At 47.0% G+C, this 15,633-nt stretch overlaps 7 protein-coding genes across 7 annotated transcripts; 3 read left to right on the forward strand and 4 right to left on the reverse strand.

The window, feature by feature from the left end:
• Positions 1-3,109: 3,109 nt before the first annotated feature.
• On the forward strand, positions 3,110-3,907 carry N7517_007097 (glycoside hydrolase family 128 protein; the record flags this gene model as incomplete). The annotated part of the gene is made up of 1 exon (XM_056724827.1): positions 3,110-3,907. One exon carries the CDS (start codon positions 3,110-3,112, stop codon positions 3,905-3,907), a length of 798 nt encoding a protein of 265 aa, XP_056581077.1.
• Positions 3,908-4,558: 651 nt separating this feature from the next.
• Positions 4,559-6,074, forward strand: N7517_007098 (uncharacterized protein; the record flags this gene model as incomplete). Its single annotated transcript, XM_056724828.1, has 2 exons — positions 4,559-5,504; positions 5,563-6,074. The coding sequence occupies 2 exons, from the start codon at positions 4,559-4,561 to the stop codon at positions 6,072-6,074; spliced, it is 1,458 nt and encodes a 485-aa protein (XP_056581078.1).
• A 553-nt stretch (positions 6,075-6,627) lies between these two features.
• On the reverse strand, positions 6,628-8,016 carry N7517_007099 (uncharacterized protein; the record flags this gene model as incomplete). Its single annotated transcript, XM_056724829.1, has 2 exons — positions 6,628-6,678; positions 6,733-8,016. 2 exons carry the CDS (start codon positions 8,014-8,016, stop codon positions 6,628-6,630), a joined length of 1,335 nt encoding a protein of 444 aa, XP_056581079.1.
• Positions 8,017-10,252: 2,236 nt separating this feature from the next.
• On the forward strand, positions 10,253-11,608 carry N7517_007100 (uncharacterized protein; the record flags this gene model as incomplete). The annotated part of the gene is made up of 2 exons (XM_056724830.1): positions 10,253-10,563; positions 10,621-11,608. 2 exons carry the CDS (start codon positions 10,253-10,255, stop codon positions 11,606-11,608), a joined length of 1,299 nt encoding a protein of 432 aa, XP_056581080.1.
• Positions 11,609-11,977: 369 nt separating this feature from the next.
• On the reverse strand, positions 11,978-13,517 carry N7517_007101 (fungal specific transcription factor domain-containing protein; the record flags this gene model as incomplete). Its single annotated transcript, XM_056724831.1, has 4 exons — positions 11,978-12,552; positions 12,617-12,843; positions 12,902-13,330; positions 13,387-13,517. The coding sequence occupies 4 exons, from the start codon at positions 13,515-13,517 to the stop codon at positions 11,978-11,980; spliced, it is 1,362 nt and encodes a 453-aa protein (XP_056581081.1).
• Positions 13,518-14,704: 1,187 nt separating this feature from the next.
• N7517_007102 (uncharacterized protein) lies at positions 14,705-15,187 on the reverse strand (the record flags this gene model as incomplete). The annotated part of the gene is made up of 1 exon (XM_056724832.1): positions 14,705-15,187. The coding sequence occupies one exon, from the start codon at positions 15,185-15,187 to the stop codon at positions 14,705-14,707; it is 483 nt and encodes a 160-aa protein (XP_056581082.1).
• A 45-nt stretch (positions 15,188-15,232) lies between these two features.
• N7517_007103 (uncharacterized protein) lies at positions 15,233-15,451 on the reverse strand (the record flags this gene model as incomplete). Its single annotated transcript, XM_056724833.1, has 1 exon — positions 15,233-15,451. One exon carries the CDS (start codon positions 15,449-15,451, stop codon positions 15,233-15,235), a length of 219 nt encoding a protein of 72 aa, XP_056581083.1.
• Positions 15,452-15,633: the final 182 nt, after the last annotated feature.

Consider the following 15,633-nt stretch of genomic DNA (forward strand, 5'->3'; position numbering starts at 1 on the left):
ATCCCCGTATGCCGTAAATGCTCCCATCTACCTACATTTTCGAGTACCTGTTTAGCAGATCCTAAACAAGATCAATATAATAGGCCGGAGTTAGTAAAGCACTGAGAGGTCCCGTGTATGCTGTCGATGACACTCTAGCATGCACGCTGGGATAAGGAAATGTGCCTAGACATCCACGGGGGGTTCAGGCAAGGCTGCGGATGCCGCCGTAGAGGTCGAAACGGTCACAACCAAGAGCCTGATATGCACAGGGAGGAGATTTTTGTACAAGGAAACTGCCAATGCAAAAGAGGCCTCTCGCATAATCGTCCGAAATCAACAGAGATGTGTTGGCAGTGATACTAGCATCACACCGAGAATGACATGCCCGGCGCCAACAATGATGAGACCAAGGTAACTTGCATCCCTCCGTCGGCTCTGCATCTCATAAACCGAATGAATAGGGATAGTGAATATCCCGTAGGGACACGAGGCAGACTTGTTATATCAACCGCAGGTATGCATTATCTCGTTCTTCCTTGAGCCAATGAATGATATCCATTTGAAGACATCTTCGTATCGGCTACCATAGCTACCCAAACATGTCATAGACTCGTCCAGTGTCTCCGGTATATGCCCAGCACAATGAGTGCCTGGTGGCCAAGAAGACGCGTCACAATCTAAAAATGGTTCTCGTTAGCCAGGCTGCTGGATTGTTGAGTTTGGGGACTAGCCGAAACTGGTAAGAATCTTGGGACGATGTTTTGAGAAAGAGAGCGATGGCAGACCTAGAACGAGACTGGTAAGTATTGAGCGATGAACCTCCCGGATTATTCCTATTCATTTCGGGGATTCTCGATGTGTACAACATAGTAAGTGAGCAACCTCAGGGTTGCGCAGTAAGATGACGTGGGCAGAGCGCTAGTGGGAAAGTGGGAGCCAGGGCTAGAAGCGAGTCTATTGAGGCAAGCCACATTAATTGCCAACGCGGCCACAACCTGTGATATTTTCTTTTTCAGAGAAAATTATGATAATCATAGTGCGGGAATTAATAGTCCGAGGAAGTATGCTGCATAGGCTTGAATGGCAGCAAATTTAGAGTCTTGGTCCACGTTGACGGGGAAGATCGGTGGGGTTTAATCTGTTTCAGATGAGAAGAACCCCGGTCTCGGTCATTGTAATAGAGATACAGGCATGCATATGCCTCGGAATTATGCCCGGGATCTTGGCTGCAGAGGCGGGTGACTGAAGTCTGATCTCATACTTGCGATTCTCGCCAGTGGCAACTATTAGTCCGGGGGACAATGAATTTCAAAAATGAAAGAAACCCGTAGAGTGAGTACCACAGGGATGAGATGATTGAAAAATTCAGAATTTGTTTCGAGATGTAAAGCTTGTGCCATCCACACCCTGTCGGGTATACTCCGTACTTGTGTAGCGAGTATGCCCTGATAGCCTATGGGAGAACCAGGAATAAGGGCATTGATCACCAGTCATTATCCCAAGGGAGACAGACTAGCAAATCACTAAGAGGTGATACAAAGCAACTAAAACCGACAAAAAGCAGATTGGGATAGGCCTTTGCTGGAGAATAACCGGGGAATAAAATCAAATGGGGCGCCCAATCCAAACGCAATGTAAGTACGGAGTACTGGAATAAAACACCGGCGTGTAGTCCGGCAAGGCTTGTCCTGGGCGTTTTTCGGCAACCGATCGGCCATAGGGGTGGGGGGGGCTGAAGAGGGGGTTGGTTTCAGATGGCCCCTCTTCCTTCTAGCCCTAGAACAACGCCCCCAGTTGATCCAGAAGTAAGGAAGCACACCGGGATACCGGTGAAAGGGAGCGACGGTCTAGGTCTTATGCTGGGAGATGAAACATTGCGTCGATCGGAGGTGTCACTATGAGTGGCCGATTCGATCCATAGTTGCATTGATGTGGTGGCGCCTCAGTGGGTGTGTCATATTCAGTTTCAGTTGACGCCTGTGATTGTGATGAATGGGATTCTTTTTGAATCTGATCTATTCAAATGAAGAGTCTTGAAAAACCTCATCAAATCTGGAACGCAATTTAAATTGTTGTAGTGTGATGTTTGGTGTTTTCATCGTGTTCCTAGGTTTATGTTCAATAACACAATCATATGATTGGTCACCCAAAAATCCAGATGACGATGTACGTAGGGTACACCTATCATAGCCGCTCCCCTGACCGGAAGCCAGGGAACCGCGCGGTGTACTGCATAATAAACCATTGGATGATGCAATATTATCCGTGGTACGTTATCCCCCCACTGCACTTCAATTTCTGACAATTTTCTGTCATTGGGCTCCCAATATCCCCACGTTGTTTCTCATTGCATACCACTCGTATTCTGCCAGGGGTAAGCCAATTATTGTTATATACAAAGTTACAGGCACCAGGAACAGAGTTTCAAGGTATGTATACGGAGTATATTATTCCCCTATCACCAAATTCGATGTAACAACCCCCCATTATGGTCCAGGCTATTGTGGATTCGTCTATAGATCTTGGCTGTGGAGTTGGACCGGATGTAAACCATTTTGATGCCGAAGAAGTGAAAGAATTAGGGTTAATTAGCGCCTTGGGGGGGTAAATTCCTTCTGCCAAATGTAAAAAAATGTAAGAAAAGACGCTCGGTTCAAGCCAATCACCATGGTTCCAAATTCTGTCAACGGCCCAGTCCATTTAGATCCATCCCTGGTCTTCCCCCAGCACCAATGGGATTTTGCATAGATCGTTTAATCTAGTCAAAGGCATAGTTATGATGTAGAACCACTTCCTCTGTCCCCGAACATCCAATAACCACTTTCTATCTGCACTCCACCCCGTGAAGAAAAATGGAATACCTTCCCAGCCAGCGGGTTAGGCTGGTAGATTTGACACACTGATGCCTGGGGGATTTAAAACCTCCGCCTCCCCCCTTCTTCTTCTCTTCATCACCTATCTTTCCTTCATTTATTTTCTGGTCTTCTAGTCCTGTGCCGTGCACGGTCTGAGCCTCACTTTCCTTCAAGTCTACATTCCTTTTCATTAAGGTCGAGAACAGGTTTCTCTCTTTTTCCCTCCTTTTTTTTACAAGTCTATTCTTTTTGTGACTTATCAATCCTTCAAAATGGTCTCTTTTACCAAGCTTTTCACTGCTGGCCTAGTCGCCACTTCGGCTATCGCCGCCCCCATGCAGGCTAAGCGCGACACCTCTAGCAAGCGTGGTGCCGCCTACAACGATGTCACCACCGTCTCTGCTCTGACCAGTGGTGGTAGCATCTCCTGGGCCTACAACTGGGCTGGATCCATCTCTGGCCTGCTCCCCTCGAACGTCGAGTTCGTCCCTATGCTCTGGGGCCCCAAGATGTTCGGCGGCTGGGTTACCGCCATCGAGACCGCTTTGTCCAGCGGCAGTAGCTACATCCTGGGATTCAACGAGCCCGACATGCCTTCGCAGGCCAACATGAGCCCCACGGATGCTGCCAACTACTACAACACCTACATCACCCCGTGGTCCGGCAAGGCGAAGCTGATCTCCCCCGCCGTTACCTCCTCCACTGATGCTGGATTCGGCCTTGACTGGTTCGAGTCTTTCATCGGTAGCTGCAGCAGCTGTGGTATCTCCGGTCTGGCCGTTCACTGGTACGGTGATGATGCCGACAACTTCAAGTCCTTCGTCACCAAGGCCGTCGACACTGCTGCCAAGCACAACCTGGCTGAGGTCTGGATCACCGAGTTTGCTCTCAACGCCGATGTCAACGGCTCTTTCGACACCGCCAACACGGCTGCTTTCCTCAACGAGGTTATTCCTTGGTTGGATTCGCAGGCTGGTGTCACTCGCTACTCTTACTTCATGTGCGCCGAGAACTACTTGCTCAGCGGCAACACTCTCAACCAGGCTGGCCAGGCTTACGTCTCTGCGTAAGACTGTGCTTGTTTAACAAATTAAAAAACGAATCACGAAAATAAGAGGATGAAGGGCATGCGAGCAATTGTCATTTCTTCTATGGGTTCTGCTGGCGATTGGTCGCCTTGGGAGGTTCATATCTATCTTCTGTTCATATTTTCTTTAAGTTAACCCAAATATCCACCAACGCCATCTGATTTTTTTTTTATTCAAAATTCATTCTTGCGTAATCACCAGGTTTTAGTCTAGAATATTGAGTTTGGATAGAAATGTCGCCATCCCTAGAATGAGGTGGCGGGTTGGCGATGGCCACAATGGCATGGCAAACAATGCCCGCCACAATATCTCACACGTAGGCATTCTAAAGTTGGCGACAGCCCAAAGGTCTCATTGTTGACCTAATATCATTGTTTGCATAGTGTTGACCCTTGATACCTCAATACAGTTTATTCTTTGGTTCTAATTTAGTGTATACCCGTTCTGGTCCTTTGTTCCTTTGTCTCTTTAAGATATTAACAACGCATATTGAAATAGAAAGACCACAATGCATAATAGTTCATCACCAAGAGCCCTTCGAGTATTAAATGGTGGACAGATCCCCCCCATGACCCTTGATTTTCTCAGGCATTCAAAACATACAAATATATCTTTTCTTTTCTTACAGCTAACATGACTGACCAGCCGCCGCCGCTCAAAAATTGGCCGCACACCTTCGACCAAAACTACGTGTTCAAGCGCCTTGGCATAGTAGAGAGCACCCGGGACCAACAGGTTGTCCGCGAAGAAGCACAAGCTGTCTATAATGTCGTAGCAGCTCAGGCTTTCAAAAAAGGCATCATCCTTAGCCACATTTTCCGATCGAGTTCTTCACGCACTCAAATCCTATATGAGTGGCGCAAGCGAATGCCGAGGGTGCCACCGGCTGTTAGGAATCACGTTCCAAACATCGACCTTCTCAGTGGGGCGTTGTATAAATACCTCACTTGTATTCACGATGAGTTGCTAGAGGACTTTGCAGCAAGCCCAAAAGATCAGGCAAACCAAGCAGCAAAAGCCTCTGGGAAGACAGGACGAGGGCCAGGACGACCGCCAGCACCGGTAGTACCAGGGCCAGCACGAAGTACAATACCAAAACCAGCAAAACCAGAAGACCAGAGATTCGAATATCAACGGCCCTTCATCGTGCCCAACGGTGACGTCCAGATCATCCGAGCAGACTATCCGGACATGCCAATTGCAATTAGGGTGAGTGACTTTTTAACAGACAAAGGAAACCCGCTGGATGTATGCCCTGACGGGGATTGGATCAACATCGCCAACATTGAATTTGAATTGTTCAGAGCTAACCTCACCCAAGAAGGGTATTGGGCTGATGGGGACACAGTCTGGTTAAGCCCTTACCCTCTGGGGGAAATTGATACTACGAAGATTACTAACCCACAGCCTGGCGAGGCACGACTAACTTCCTTTAACCTAGCATCTACACTTTTGCGAACTATTCGTGAACATTGGCCTAAGCTTCGAAATCCCTCCCCTGAGCCCTTTGAAAGTTCAAGGCGCTCACCATTACCTAGACCTAGTTTGACTATTATTATTCGAACCGGTGTTCCAAGAGGTAAGTTCTCCTTTCCAAGTCCAATTATTGACCCCATACTAACATTCTTCTTCTACAGGAGGTGCTCTAGCTCCTAATCAGCCAGCAATAGCTCGTCCCACTGAACAATTGGGTGGCAATACGGTCAGGCCTAACCGCCGAATGGAACAGGTAGCCCGATATGCGGCCAACAGACACGCCAAAACCAAGCGAAAGAGGGGAGAAGCGGAATGGGAAACAGGAAGAACAGAAAATGAGGTCGAGGGAGATGGTCCAATAGCTCAAAGAAGAAAAAGGATTCCCCAAAGTGCCGCCAGCGGCCCTGTTGGCCTTGCTCCTGGTACTGCCCCTGGCCCTGCCTTTGCCCCCGAACCTGCCTTTGCCCCTGGCCCTGCTATTGACCCTAATTCCCTAGCTCCCGCCGGACAAGATCCCCCCGCAGGTGAGTTCGATGAAGAGGCTTTCCTAGCCGATTTGGATCCTACAATGTTTAACGACCAGGCAATTTTGGGTGATGATTCCGCCTTGCAAGCATTCTTCGAGCAGAACAAATGGAGTGGAGATGAAGCACCGATGGACGAGGAGATGTGAAAGGAGCAATGAAGAAAAGTGGTAAAAAGGTAGGCGAGATAAGCACTGACAGGCTTCACTATTATTATGTTTTCATAGGTTATGTTAATTCTGTTATCTTTTTCTGACGCCGCGTAAAAGCAAAACATCAAAGTAATTCTCCCCTTTGTAAATATAATCACCTAAAAAGGGCATGTACCCCAATATAACTTTAAACGTATCCAAAAGTCTTGGACTATACAGATGTAGACATGTTCCTATGTGGGATGATCTACGTTTCAAAAGTCGCGTTCTTCTTTGCCGATTCTAATTGCTTCTGAACCAGGCCGCTTCTAATGACTTATGTTAGAGCCGCATTCTGTAGTCTCCATCCTTCTGGATGTGATAGATCACAGAAGGAAAAGAAAAAGAAAAAAGAGATCGCTGGAGTTATATTGAAGTGAACGACATTCATAGTTATTTGCGAGTCGGATTTTTATATAAGCAGAACTACAGACCTCGGGATCCGAGTTTCTAAGAGATCGTAGTTATTGAGAAGATAGAATGACAGACATGATCACATTTTTGCGATATTTCAAGCACAGGTAAATGGCTTACTTACTGAGCCCGACTCAAATTTATCAACCTATAAGCAGAGAGTTAGCAATATTTCTAGAAGGTGAAAGAAAAAAGGGCTTACCAGTTCAGCGATGCTAGCATAGGTACCACATCCAAAAATTATCATGCCGACTATGAATACCATGCCATTCAAAATTGCAGGCTTCAGGTTGTGCTTTTCATACCATGCGCCCTCCTTCAAGAGCACATACCACATGATTGGCGGGATATAGAAAGACAGACCAGATACAAACAAGGAAGAAATGATAGAGAGCAATTCGGAAAAGATGGGGATAGCCTCAGCAATTATCCAAGCTAGGATGGTAACAACAAACACAAGACCAAGCCATGTGCTCCAACCCTTCGCGGTGTTGACGAAGCGAACGACTGAGTCCCGGTATATCTTTCCGTGGATATATCGACAGACAACTGTTGTATTGATAGAACCCGAAATGAAGATGACTGGAAGGGCGATGCCAAAGACAACCCTTGAGATGACAGGGCCCGCGGACAGCAAAGCAGGGGATTGCACCTCCTGCCCGACAAAGGCATAGATGATTGACCCTGTCAGGGTGTAGATGACAACTTGGATACCTCCTAGCCACCACAGTGTCTTGACATAATCCTCAGGGGTATGCATATCCTCCATGAATGACGGCAGACATCCAGCAAAGGAATATGCAAAGACAATATTATTCGTGGCTACGATAGCCGCGGAGAAAGTGAGACCAGGCTTCGGCCAAGCAGACCACGGCGAGTGATCTGCAGAAAAGTCACCCGAACCATTCGAGCTTTGAATACCAGTCGCAATCATCGTAACTCCAATAGCCAAGACAATCGACGCGAAGTCAATATAGCCCAGTATCGCAATCTCAGCAAATGACGGAGGAATAGCGAGCAACATCAGGATTGCAGCAGATGCAACGCTGAAGATAATCGAGCAGGAACCGCTTTGAGTGATATTCTGGAACGCAATCGCGCCAGTCAAGCAGTGCGACCCAATAACAAAGACAAGAAGAGCAACAAAGCTGCCCACGAAGAGCTTTGATCCCACATTTCCTAGCAGAAGTCGGCCAACATCTGCATAATGACCAACTTGTGGATACCGTAGTTTGACTTCGCCGATGTTATACCCCGCGTAGATTGCAACGAACCCGAGTCCAATAGTGAGGATCACGCCTGCGACCATTCCGAGAGCGGCGAATGCAGACGGTAGCCCTAGACTGCCCAGGGCGATCGCCTCGACTATCGAGATGACAGTGAGTCGTTTCCAACCTAAACGGCGGAACCGGGCATTTCCTTCCAAGATTCCTTGTATCTCAGGGTCGAAAAGGTCCTGATCCTTGGGGAGAGCTTCGCTGGCCATTGTGTCGAGATTTCGTGGGTAGTTTATCGATGATTTGGCGAATTGTTTACCAGAATGGTATATATGTAACTTCAGCCTAATAAAAAATGGAGGAAAAGAAGGGAAATCAAAATGAAGAAAGGCGGATCAGATAAGATCAAAGAGTCAAAATCGACCGATGGTCGGACTTGTAGAGTGGAGTAACCCCCCTCAGCGACATGACGGTCTACCCTTATGAAGGGTACATTGCCTGATTAGATGTGGAGCCCAGTGGAGTCCGTCAAAACGATTTGTATCAATCATATTGATTGAGACACGAGGAGAGACTACTGATTCGCAAAGATTCCTGGCGCTAGATTTTGTTCAACTCTAATCTGCAGGTAATAAGTAGGTCGTGTCGGGCCAAGCCGCAGGAACAATGAGACAATAACATCCGCTAGGCTTATACTGGATAAGCACCTATTTTACCAAGGCTGCTAATGAAAATTTCGAGTTCCTAACCTCCGAAGGTTGTACGTAATTGTCTCGTGTGGATTTAGTTCGTGAAGAACGTGTCTTGATTTCCAGATCGTTTATGAGGCATGGATGTTTCATTCGGATGAGATTGGGTTCTATCTTCGTCGAATATGATACCCATTTATTTGGGGTTTGTTTGTCCCCAGTCTGTCTGTTTATGGAGACGTCTTCTAGAAATCTCGAAATGCGCGATGGGAGACGTACCCATTTGCTTTCTGGTTCGGCGTAGTGAATAAGTAGACACATGGTATTTGATGTGTTACAGAGATGGTATCTCGGCAATGATGTCAACTCCGATAATTGGAGGAATCGAGTACATCGTAAGGAGTACAGACGAACGAAGCCCTGTAGGGCGGGTCAGGGACGGGTCGCGGGCGGCCCCGCTTGATTACGTGATCTGCTTTTTTGTGTAAAAGCTAGACCCAAATAGGAATAGCGTAGTGTTCCTGGCCTGAGGCTAGAAATATATGAGATGGTGAAACAACCTGAGCATCGCAGCTGCACAGCTGCTGCTCATTTATCTCGCTCGTTCAATTTTTGTTGGAAGAGCAGGAATCTCTCAATGACAGGAATGATAGAATCAAATTTAACTGACATTTGGTTATCATTGGGAAAAATAAGAAAGGCATCGCCCGTAGGCGATCCGGCAACTTGAGATCAAACAGCACTCAAGCTGAGGATGAATGGGCCCCAATTGGGCACCCAAAATGTCGAAAATGACAACCGCTATGCCCACCATGGTCCACCCGAGGTCTTAGGGCAAAGTCGCAATCGGGATTGGGAGAAAACGGACATATATTCGTATGGGCTTATTGTGGCTAGCCTTTAGGCACCCGAAGGAGGAACCGATACCCCTAGTCAGGAACGAGCATATGACTATAGTGGATGGCGAATCTCGAGTGTGCTGTCAAGTTACTAGGCGTGGACATCTGAAGGCCTTTGAGACGAGGCTGAAATACTGTGTCAGTTTCGTCAATATCATAGTCGCTGATATCTGAAGGGGCTTCAGTATAAGACTCGGGGTTTCTGGCTGGTAAGGTCGAATTCAAAGATGACTGCGCAGTCACTTCGATAATCGTGGCTCATAGCCTCCTACGGATTTCGGCCTGCAACACAGATATCCCTGAGAGACGCTTGGGATCTCAGTGTAGATTGATTAACATTGCTTTGCGAGCGAGAGATTCCAGGGAGGTTGCCAAAAGATCAGCGCCGATCGAAAAAAGCCGTTGGGACAGAACTGTGAGGCAGTCAGTCAATATGCAGTACAGAAACACTCATTCGGTCTTTTTCTAGTGGCCCAGAAAGCCATGATTGAGCGGCATATAGCCAACATGAACCATTTTTGAAAGCATTTTCGTCTCCACGGAGAACTTGTTTGGATAGAAGTATTTTGATAGAAAGACCTCTGTGAGAGCGGACATTTCGGTGAACAAAAGTACCGCGTTATGGCCACTCCCGGCGACAATCGAGAACAATCTTGGAATAATTGACCAAGGGAGCACACTCGAATTATGTTCATTTCCTTGTGAAAGTCTTGCGGGGTCAATCATCTGCAGATTCTTTGGTCATTGTACGTCGATCCTTCATATCGGTCTCTCGTCTCCGACGGTGTTGCTTGTACTCCGTCGGACGGACAATACACATGTGAAATGTTGAGTGCAACAGAATTCATTCAAGAAGGGGGAAGATAATGGATTGATATCTAGTTCCTCAATTTATTCAACTTTGATTGATTTACCAAATGGCTATTCTATCTCTTCTGCTCTCGCCATGGGCCATGGCAGTGGCTATCCCCGTGTGGTTCGCTTTCTACTACATGTACCCCTATTTAGTATCATATGGACACTTGAGTCGAGTCCCGGGTCCTTTTGTTGCCAAATTCAGCAACATATGGGTCGGTTTAAGTGCCAAACATGGCCAGAAATATGCGGCAGTCGACGCGGCGCATCGAAAACATGGTAGAGTCGTCCGTATTGGTTTCAACCATGTATCTATCGCCGATGAACGGGCATTGAATGTTGTTTATGGACATGGAAACGGCTTCCTCAAGGAGTATGTTATATTCCCTGCCCGGATTGAGATTTACTTGTGTTAACGGAAGATATCTAGTCACTATTATGAAGCATTTGTGGCTCGAACACCGGGCATGTTCAATGTTCGCGACCGCGCCGAACACACACGCAAGCGGAAGATTATATCCCATGCCTTCTCTCCCAGGTCAGTCGCTGCGTTTGAGCCGTTTATGGCGGAGAACCTACAGCGATGGACAAGCCAACTGGACCGGATCGCGGCTTCCCGGCTACAACAAAATGAGAAGGGATTTGCGCGATACAACGCGATGCCCTGGTTCAGCTATCTTGCTTTTGATATAATCGGAGATCTGGCATTTGGTTCACCATTTGGCATGGTAAACAAGGGAAAAGACGAGACTGAGACGCAGCTAGTGACTGGAGGACCGATTTCATATACCCCGGCGGTGGATGTGTTGAATAGACGAGGCGAGGTCTCTTCGACACTAGGCCTTCTCCCAGCACTCTGTCCATGGGCTCGGTACCTCCCCGATCCATTTTTCACCAAGGGCGTAGCGGCCGTGGAAAACCTGACGGGGATTGCTGTCGCCGCTGTCTCGTCACGACTGGATGCCGCGGAAAAGGGAATGGTCGACTCGCGCAATGATATCCTTTCGCGCTTGCTACAAGCAAAAGATGCTAATGGAAGACCAATGGAGCGGGATGAGCTTATAGCCGAGGCTCTGACGCAGCTTATCGCTGGCTCTGACACAATATCCAACACGGCCTGTGGTATCTTTTACTGGATCCTCCATGGAGAACGCAGTGCGCCGGGCATGATAATTCCTCGACTACAAGAGGAGCTAGACCAGGAAATTGAGCCCGGAGCGAGAATCGCATCTTATTCTCAAGTCAAAGATCTCCCATTCCTGCGAAGATGCATTGATGAAGCGATGAGACTTCATTCTACATCGGCAATTGGTCTGCCACGTTTGGTCGCCGATCATAGCCCGGGCGTCGATTTTGATGGCTTCCACTTCCCCCTGGAACAGTACTTTCAGTGCCCTCGTATACTATCCATCATATGAAGGATATTTGGGGAGACGATGTCGAAGAATTCAAGCCTGACCGCTGGTTAAACCTGACTGCTCGACAGAAAATTGCTTTCAACCCATTCTCATATGGCCCCCGGGCATGTGTCGGGCAGAATGTCGCCATTATGGAGCTGCAGCTGATTATTGGAACTTTGTTTCATCGATATGAGTTTGTTTTGTATCAGCCAATCATGGAATCACACGAAGGATTTTCGAAAAAGCCCAAGGAGTGCCAGGCGGGTCTCAGATTGAGAGAGTGCAGTTGATTTCCCGCATTTTTTAATATATATATTTGGGGAACTGATAGGAGCGAATGGATTATATTCACAATGGGGGGGAGCGTGTCAACATTTATCACTCAATTCAAACCACATTACCAAAGAACATATCTTCAAGGGATGGAAACTCCTGATCGATACCCCATTCATTACAAACCCAGGGCTCAGTAGGATTCTGAAATGACTGCGGCATAGAAATACCCATGCTATTCTCTCCCATCGAAGTCGCACAATCTTCTTGCTCAATCCTATCCGCAACATGTTGCTTCATGATGTTCAGGGACCACCGGCTCACAGGCTCTGCTTTGCCTCCACATTGAATATGCGAGAGGGCTTGTTCCATGAGAACAATTATACTACCCACGTCATCTAAATGGGTCACAAACTCGGCCAGTGTCACCATTGCAAAGGAACAAAGCACGTTTTCGTAAGCAGGGTGGATATAAGTTGTCAAATCTGACATGGACACAAATAAATTCAAGAGTTGATGCGACTGGGTAATCGCGAACCGAAGTAACGGGAGTTTTGGTTCCTCTGGTGTATTTCTGGAGTTGCTCATTTCCTCGGGTTGAGTTTCGCCCATATGTTGGAGTGTGCGACGTGCCAAAATCAGGTAGGCGCAAGAGTATGCAAACCGTAGTGGCTGAGAGGAATCGAGCTCTATAGAGATAGAAATAGGAATTAGTTTTTATCCAAATGATGCGACGAGAAATTGCTCACTCACTATAAATGTTTTCCTGGGACTTGCGCAGGTTGTCGATTTTGGGCCAAACAGCACTTCCATTTTGTATCACGTTTGAGCTTAGAATTTCCCAAAGGAGTCGATATAACCTGACTCCAGCCAATACCAATTCATCGCGCGCATTGAATGATGGAAAATCGAGGACCTTGATGCATTCGTCAAAGTACTGGCTAGATATGATCGGTGGACGACCAGAACCCACAGAAAACCTGAGATCGGTATTAGATTTTCTTGACGTAGAATCGGAGATTTGTTATTGTAACGCACTGTAGCTGACAGAGGCAAATCAAATTCCACGTGCGCATGATTTCTTGTGCTTGGGCTCGTTCGCGTTCATCGGCGTCGCTTGTCTTTGGAAGCTGCCCAAACGGAGTAGTCATAATAACCCGCATAGCCGCCGTGCCACTGAGAAGCCACGAGGTACCATGATCAGGGCCCAAAGTTGGTCGTAGGTCCCACATGGAGAAAATCAACATAGACTGTATTGTGTCGAGCGAGGCAGTGGAAGAAAGATGTGCCTGACCCAGCAGTCCGTGAATATGGCGATACAAAGCTTGATGTGTTGATGACCCGTACAAGGAGGGGGTAATATGGAGACCAGCCAAGATACAAGTACCAAATAGGAGCGGTGATTTGGTGCGTAGTTGGACCGGGTCTGTACTCATAAATAACCAGCGGTTGGATAATTTTGAGAATCTGAAACGTTAACCCCGAAACAGCTCCCAAAAGAACATTATTAGAAGTGTACTCACCCTTTGAGAAGCATGTTAGCAAGTTCCTCGGAAACTATACCGTTGATTATAATATCTTCAGTGCTATCATCGCCGGTCGAGGGTTGCTCATATAAAGTGATGTTCTGTCGGATCTCTTGGATAAGATTCATGGGTGCATCGCGTGCAGTTGGTTCAATAATTGATGAAGTCTCCTAGAGTACTGGATCAATCGTATTGCCAATATATCCTGTAGATAACCGAAATTTACCTCTGGTTTATTCTGGCAGTCGCTAGAACTGTGGACAGATAATGATGCTTGAAGTTGACTCAAGGTGGATTCCACTGCACAAAGCCTATTTCTTATTATTATATTAATCGAACCTAACAGAATCGAGCATGGGAGGATATACCGTGTATGGTAGTCATCACCGCTTGTCCTAGAATCCACCTCCGTCCCCAGCAGCGGTTCGGGTTGACTACGGGAAATGACCTGGAAAGAGCACTTTATCCTAAATATGGTCAGATATGAAATCCCAGTAACCCGATTTAACAGTCTGGCTTGTTACCGGAGAACACCACAACGATGACACCGGTCAGAGTTGCCTGTTTCGCATCGCGTTTTCAAGCGCCGACAAGCCTCACAGGATCGTACCTTGCTCGCCTTTGGCTTGCTTGAGGCGTTTCTGTTCCGTCTTCGTTTTCCAATAAATGACTCGGACAAAGACATGATCACTTGGTAAAAAGGAAGTTAGGTACGCGACATGGAGTAGAGAGGGATGAAGATTATCCCACTCTTGGAGAAGAAACTGTTTGCCTGCAGATCCGCCTTGTTTGTCAGGCTTTTCAGAACTCAACTATATAATCCGGGGAAACTAATTATCCCATGTGTGTAACATTGAAAACACTTTGAATGCATATATTTATGTACATATTTATAGGTATTATGGAGAGAGCTACATAACTGGTTTGCCTCTCTATAGCAAATAACCCACTTCTACTTTCCATCTATCCATATATCAAGGTTCTGCTGCATTTGAAGTGAGTTGGAGATTCGATATCCAGAAACTTGAAACTATTGACAGCACAGAATAGATCATCCTTCAAACCCTCGATCAGCGAAAACCATTGCACCCCCCACCTTTGGCTTGCTATCGCTGATAACCTCCACTACTCCAAATCTTCAATCCAACTCAACTTCTTTATCTGATTCAATTTATTGTGTTGTCATAGGTCTAGCAGTGCGATAAATTGAAAGCACAAAAGATCAAAGTACAATGCGCGAAGCTGTGTAGAACCCACCGGAACAGAAAAACCACCTCACTCCTTGCCCGACCCAAAGAAAAGAAAACATCCCGGCTCAGGCCGTATTCCCTGCTGGATCGCCGAGATAATACTCGGCGAGGGTCTTGAATGCCTTCGATGTCGATACCCAGTCGGATAATTCGTAAAGACCAGAAGAGCGCACTATAAGCGATTCAGATTGATCGTCAAAATAGGACTCCAATAAGCGTGCACGGTTGCCCGCCAATGAGATGAGTAACACATATAGGATACCCCAGTCAGCAACCCCAAAGATATCATAGAATGGGGAAAAGAGATAATAGAGAATCACCGGTGCTTTCTTCTTTCTCAGTTGGCCCAGCATCAGGCGAAGGCTGATCAAGAGCTCTCCACGGAAAAAAGTTTCATTGTCCGCCTCCAAGTCGTTGTAGATGACTGCTTTGAAATGTGGAAATTTGCTCCCGGCGATATCTGTTGTCGTGAAAGTGCCAAATACGGGAGCGTCATATTGATACAGGTCCTTGTAAGGGTTGTAGTCGCCAGGAGTATCGACTAGCATTAGATACGATGAACCGACAGGGTGACATGGCTCCAAATAGCGGACTTACTCCTTAGAACGCCAAGGCGCGCTATCGAGGAAATCTACGTTGTGGAAGGCATAAGAGTTCCAGTAGATATGAGTGGCGTGTGCAAGGGAGAACAGGTCTGTAAAATCAGGGTGCTCAGATGAACAGGCTTCATCGAGTATATCATCGCTGGGTTGCGGAAGATTGGATCTCGCGAAGAAGCGGGGTTTGAGCTCTGAGGTTTGATCGAGAGTCATATGGCAGAGGTTGACGTTCGATTTCGATCCCCTGAGTTGTGTCGCGCTGAGTTTGTGCACATCAAGGGCCTCGATAGCAGTCTCGAGATTTATCAACTTGATGCGTTGCTCCAAATGTTGGCTTGTTTCCTGGACTTAGGTTTTGAAGACATGTTTCGTAAATGAGGGATTTGAAGTTGTAC

Source organism: Penicillium concentricum (assembly GCF_028827145.1).
Source record: "Penicillium concentricum strain IBT 3081 chromosome Unknown utg000002l_segment0_segment0, whole genome shotgun sequence".
NCBI classification, from domain to species: domain Eukaryota; kingdom Fungi; phylum Ascomycota; class Eurotiomycetes; order Eurotiales; family Aspergillaceae; genus Penicillium; species Penicillium concentricum.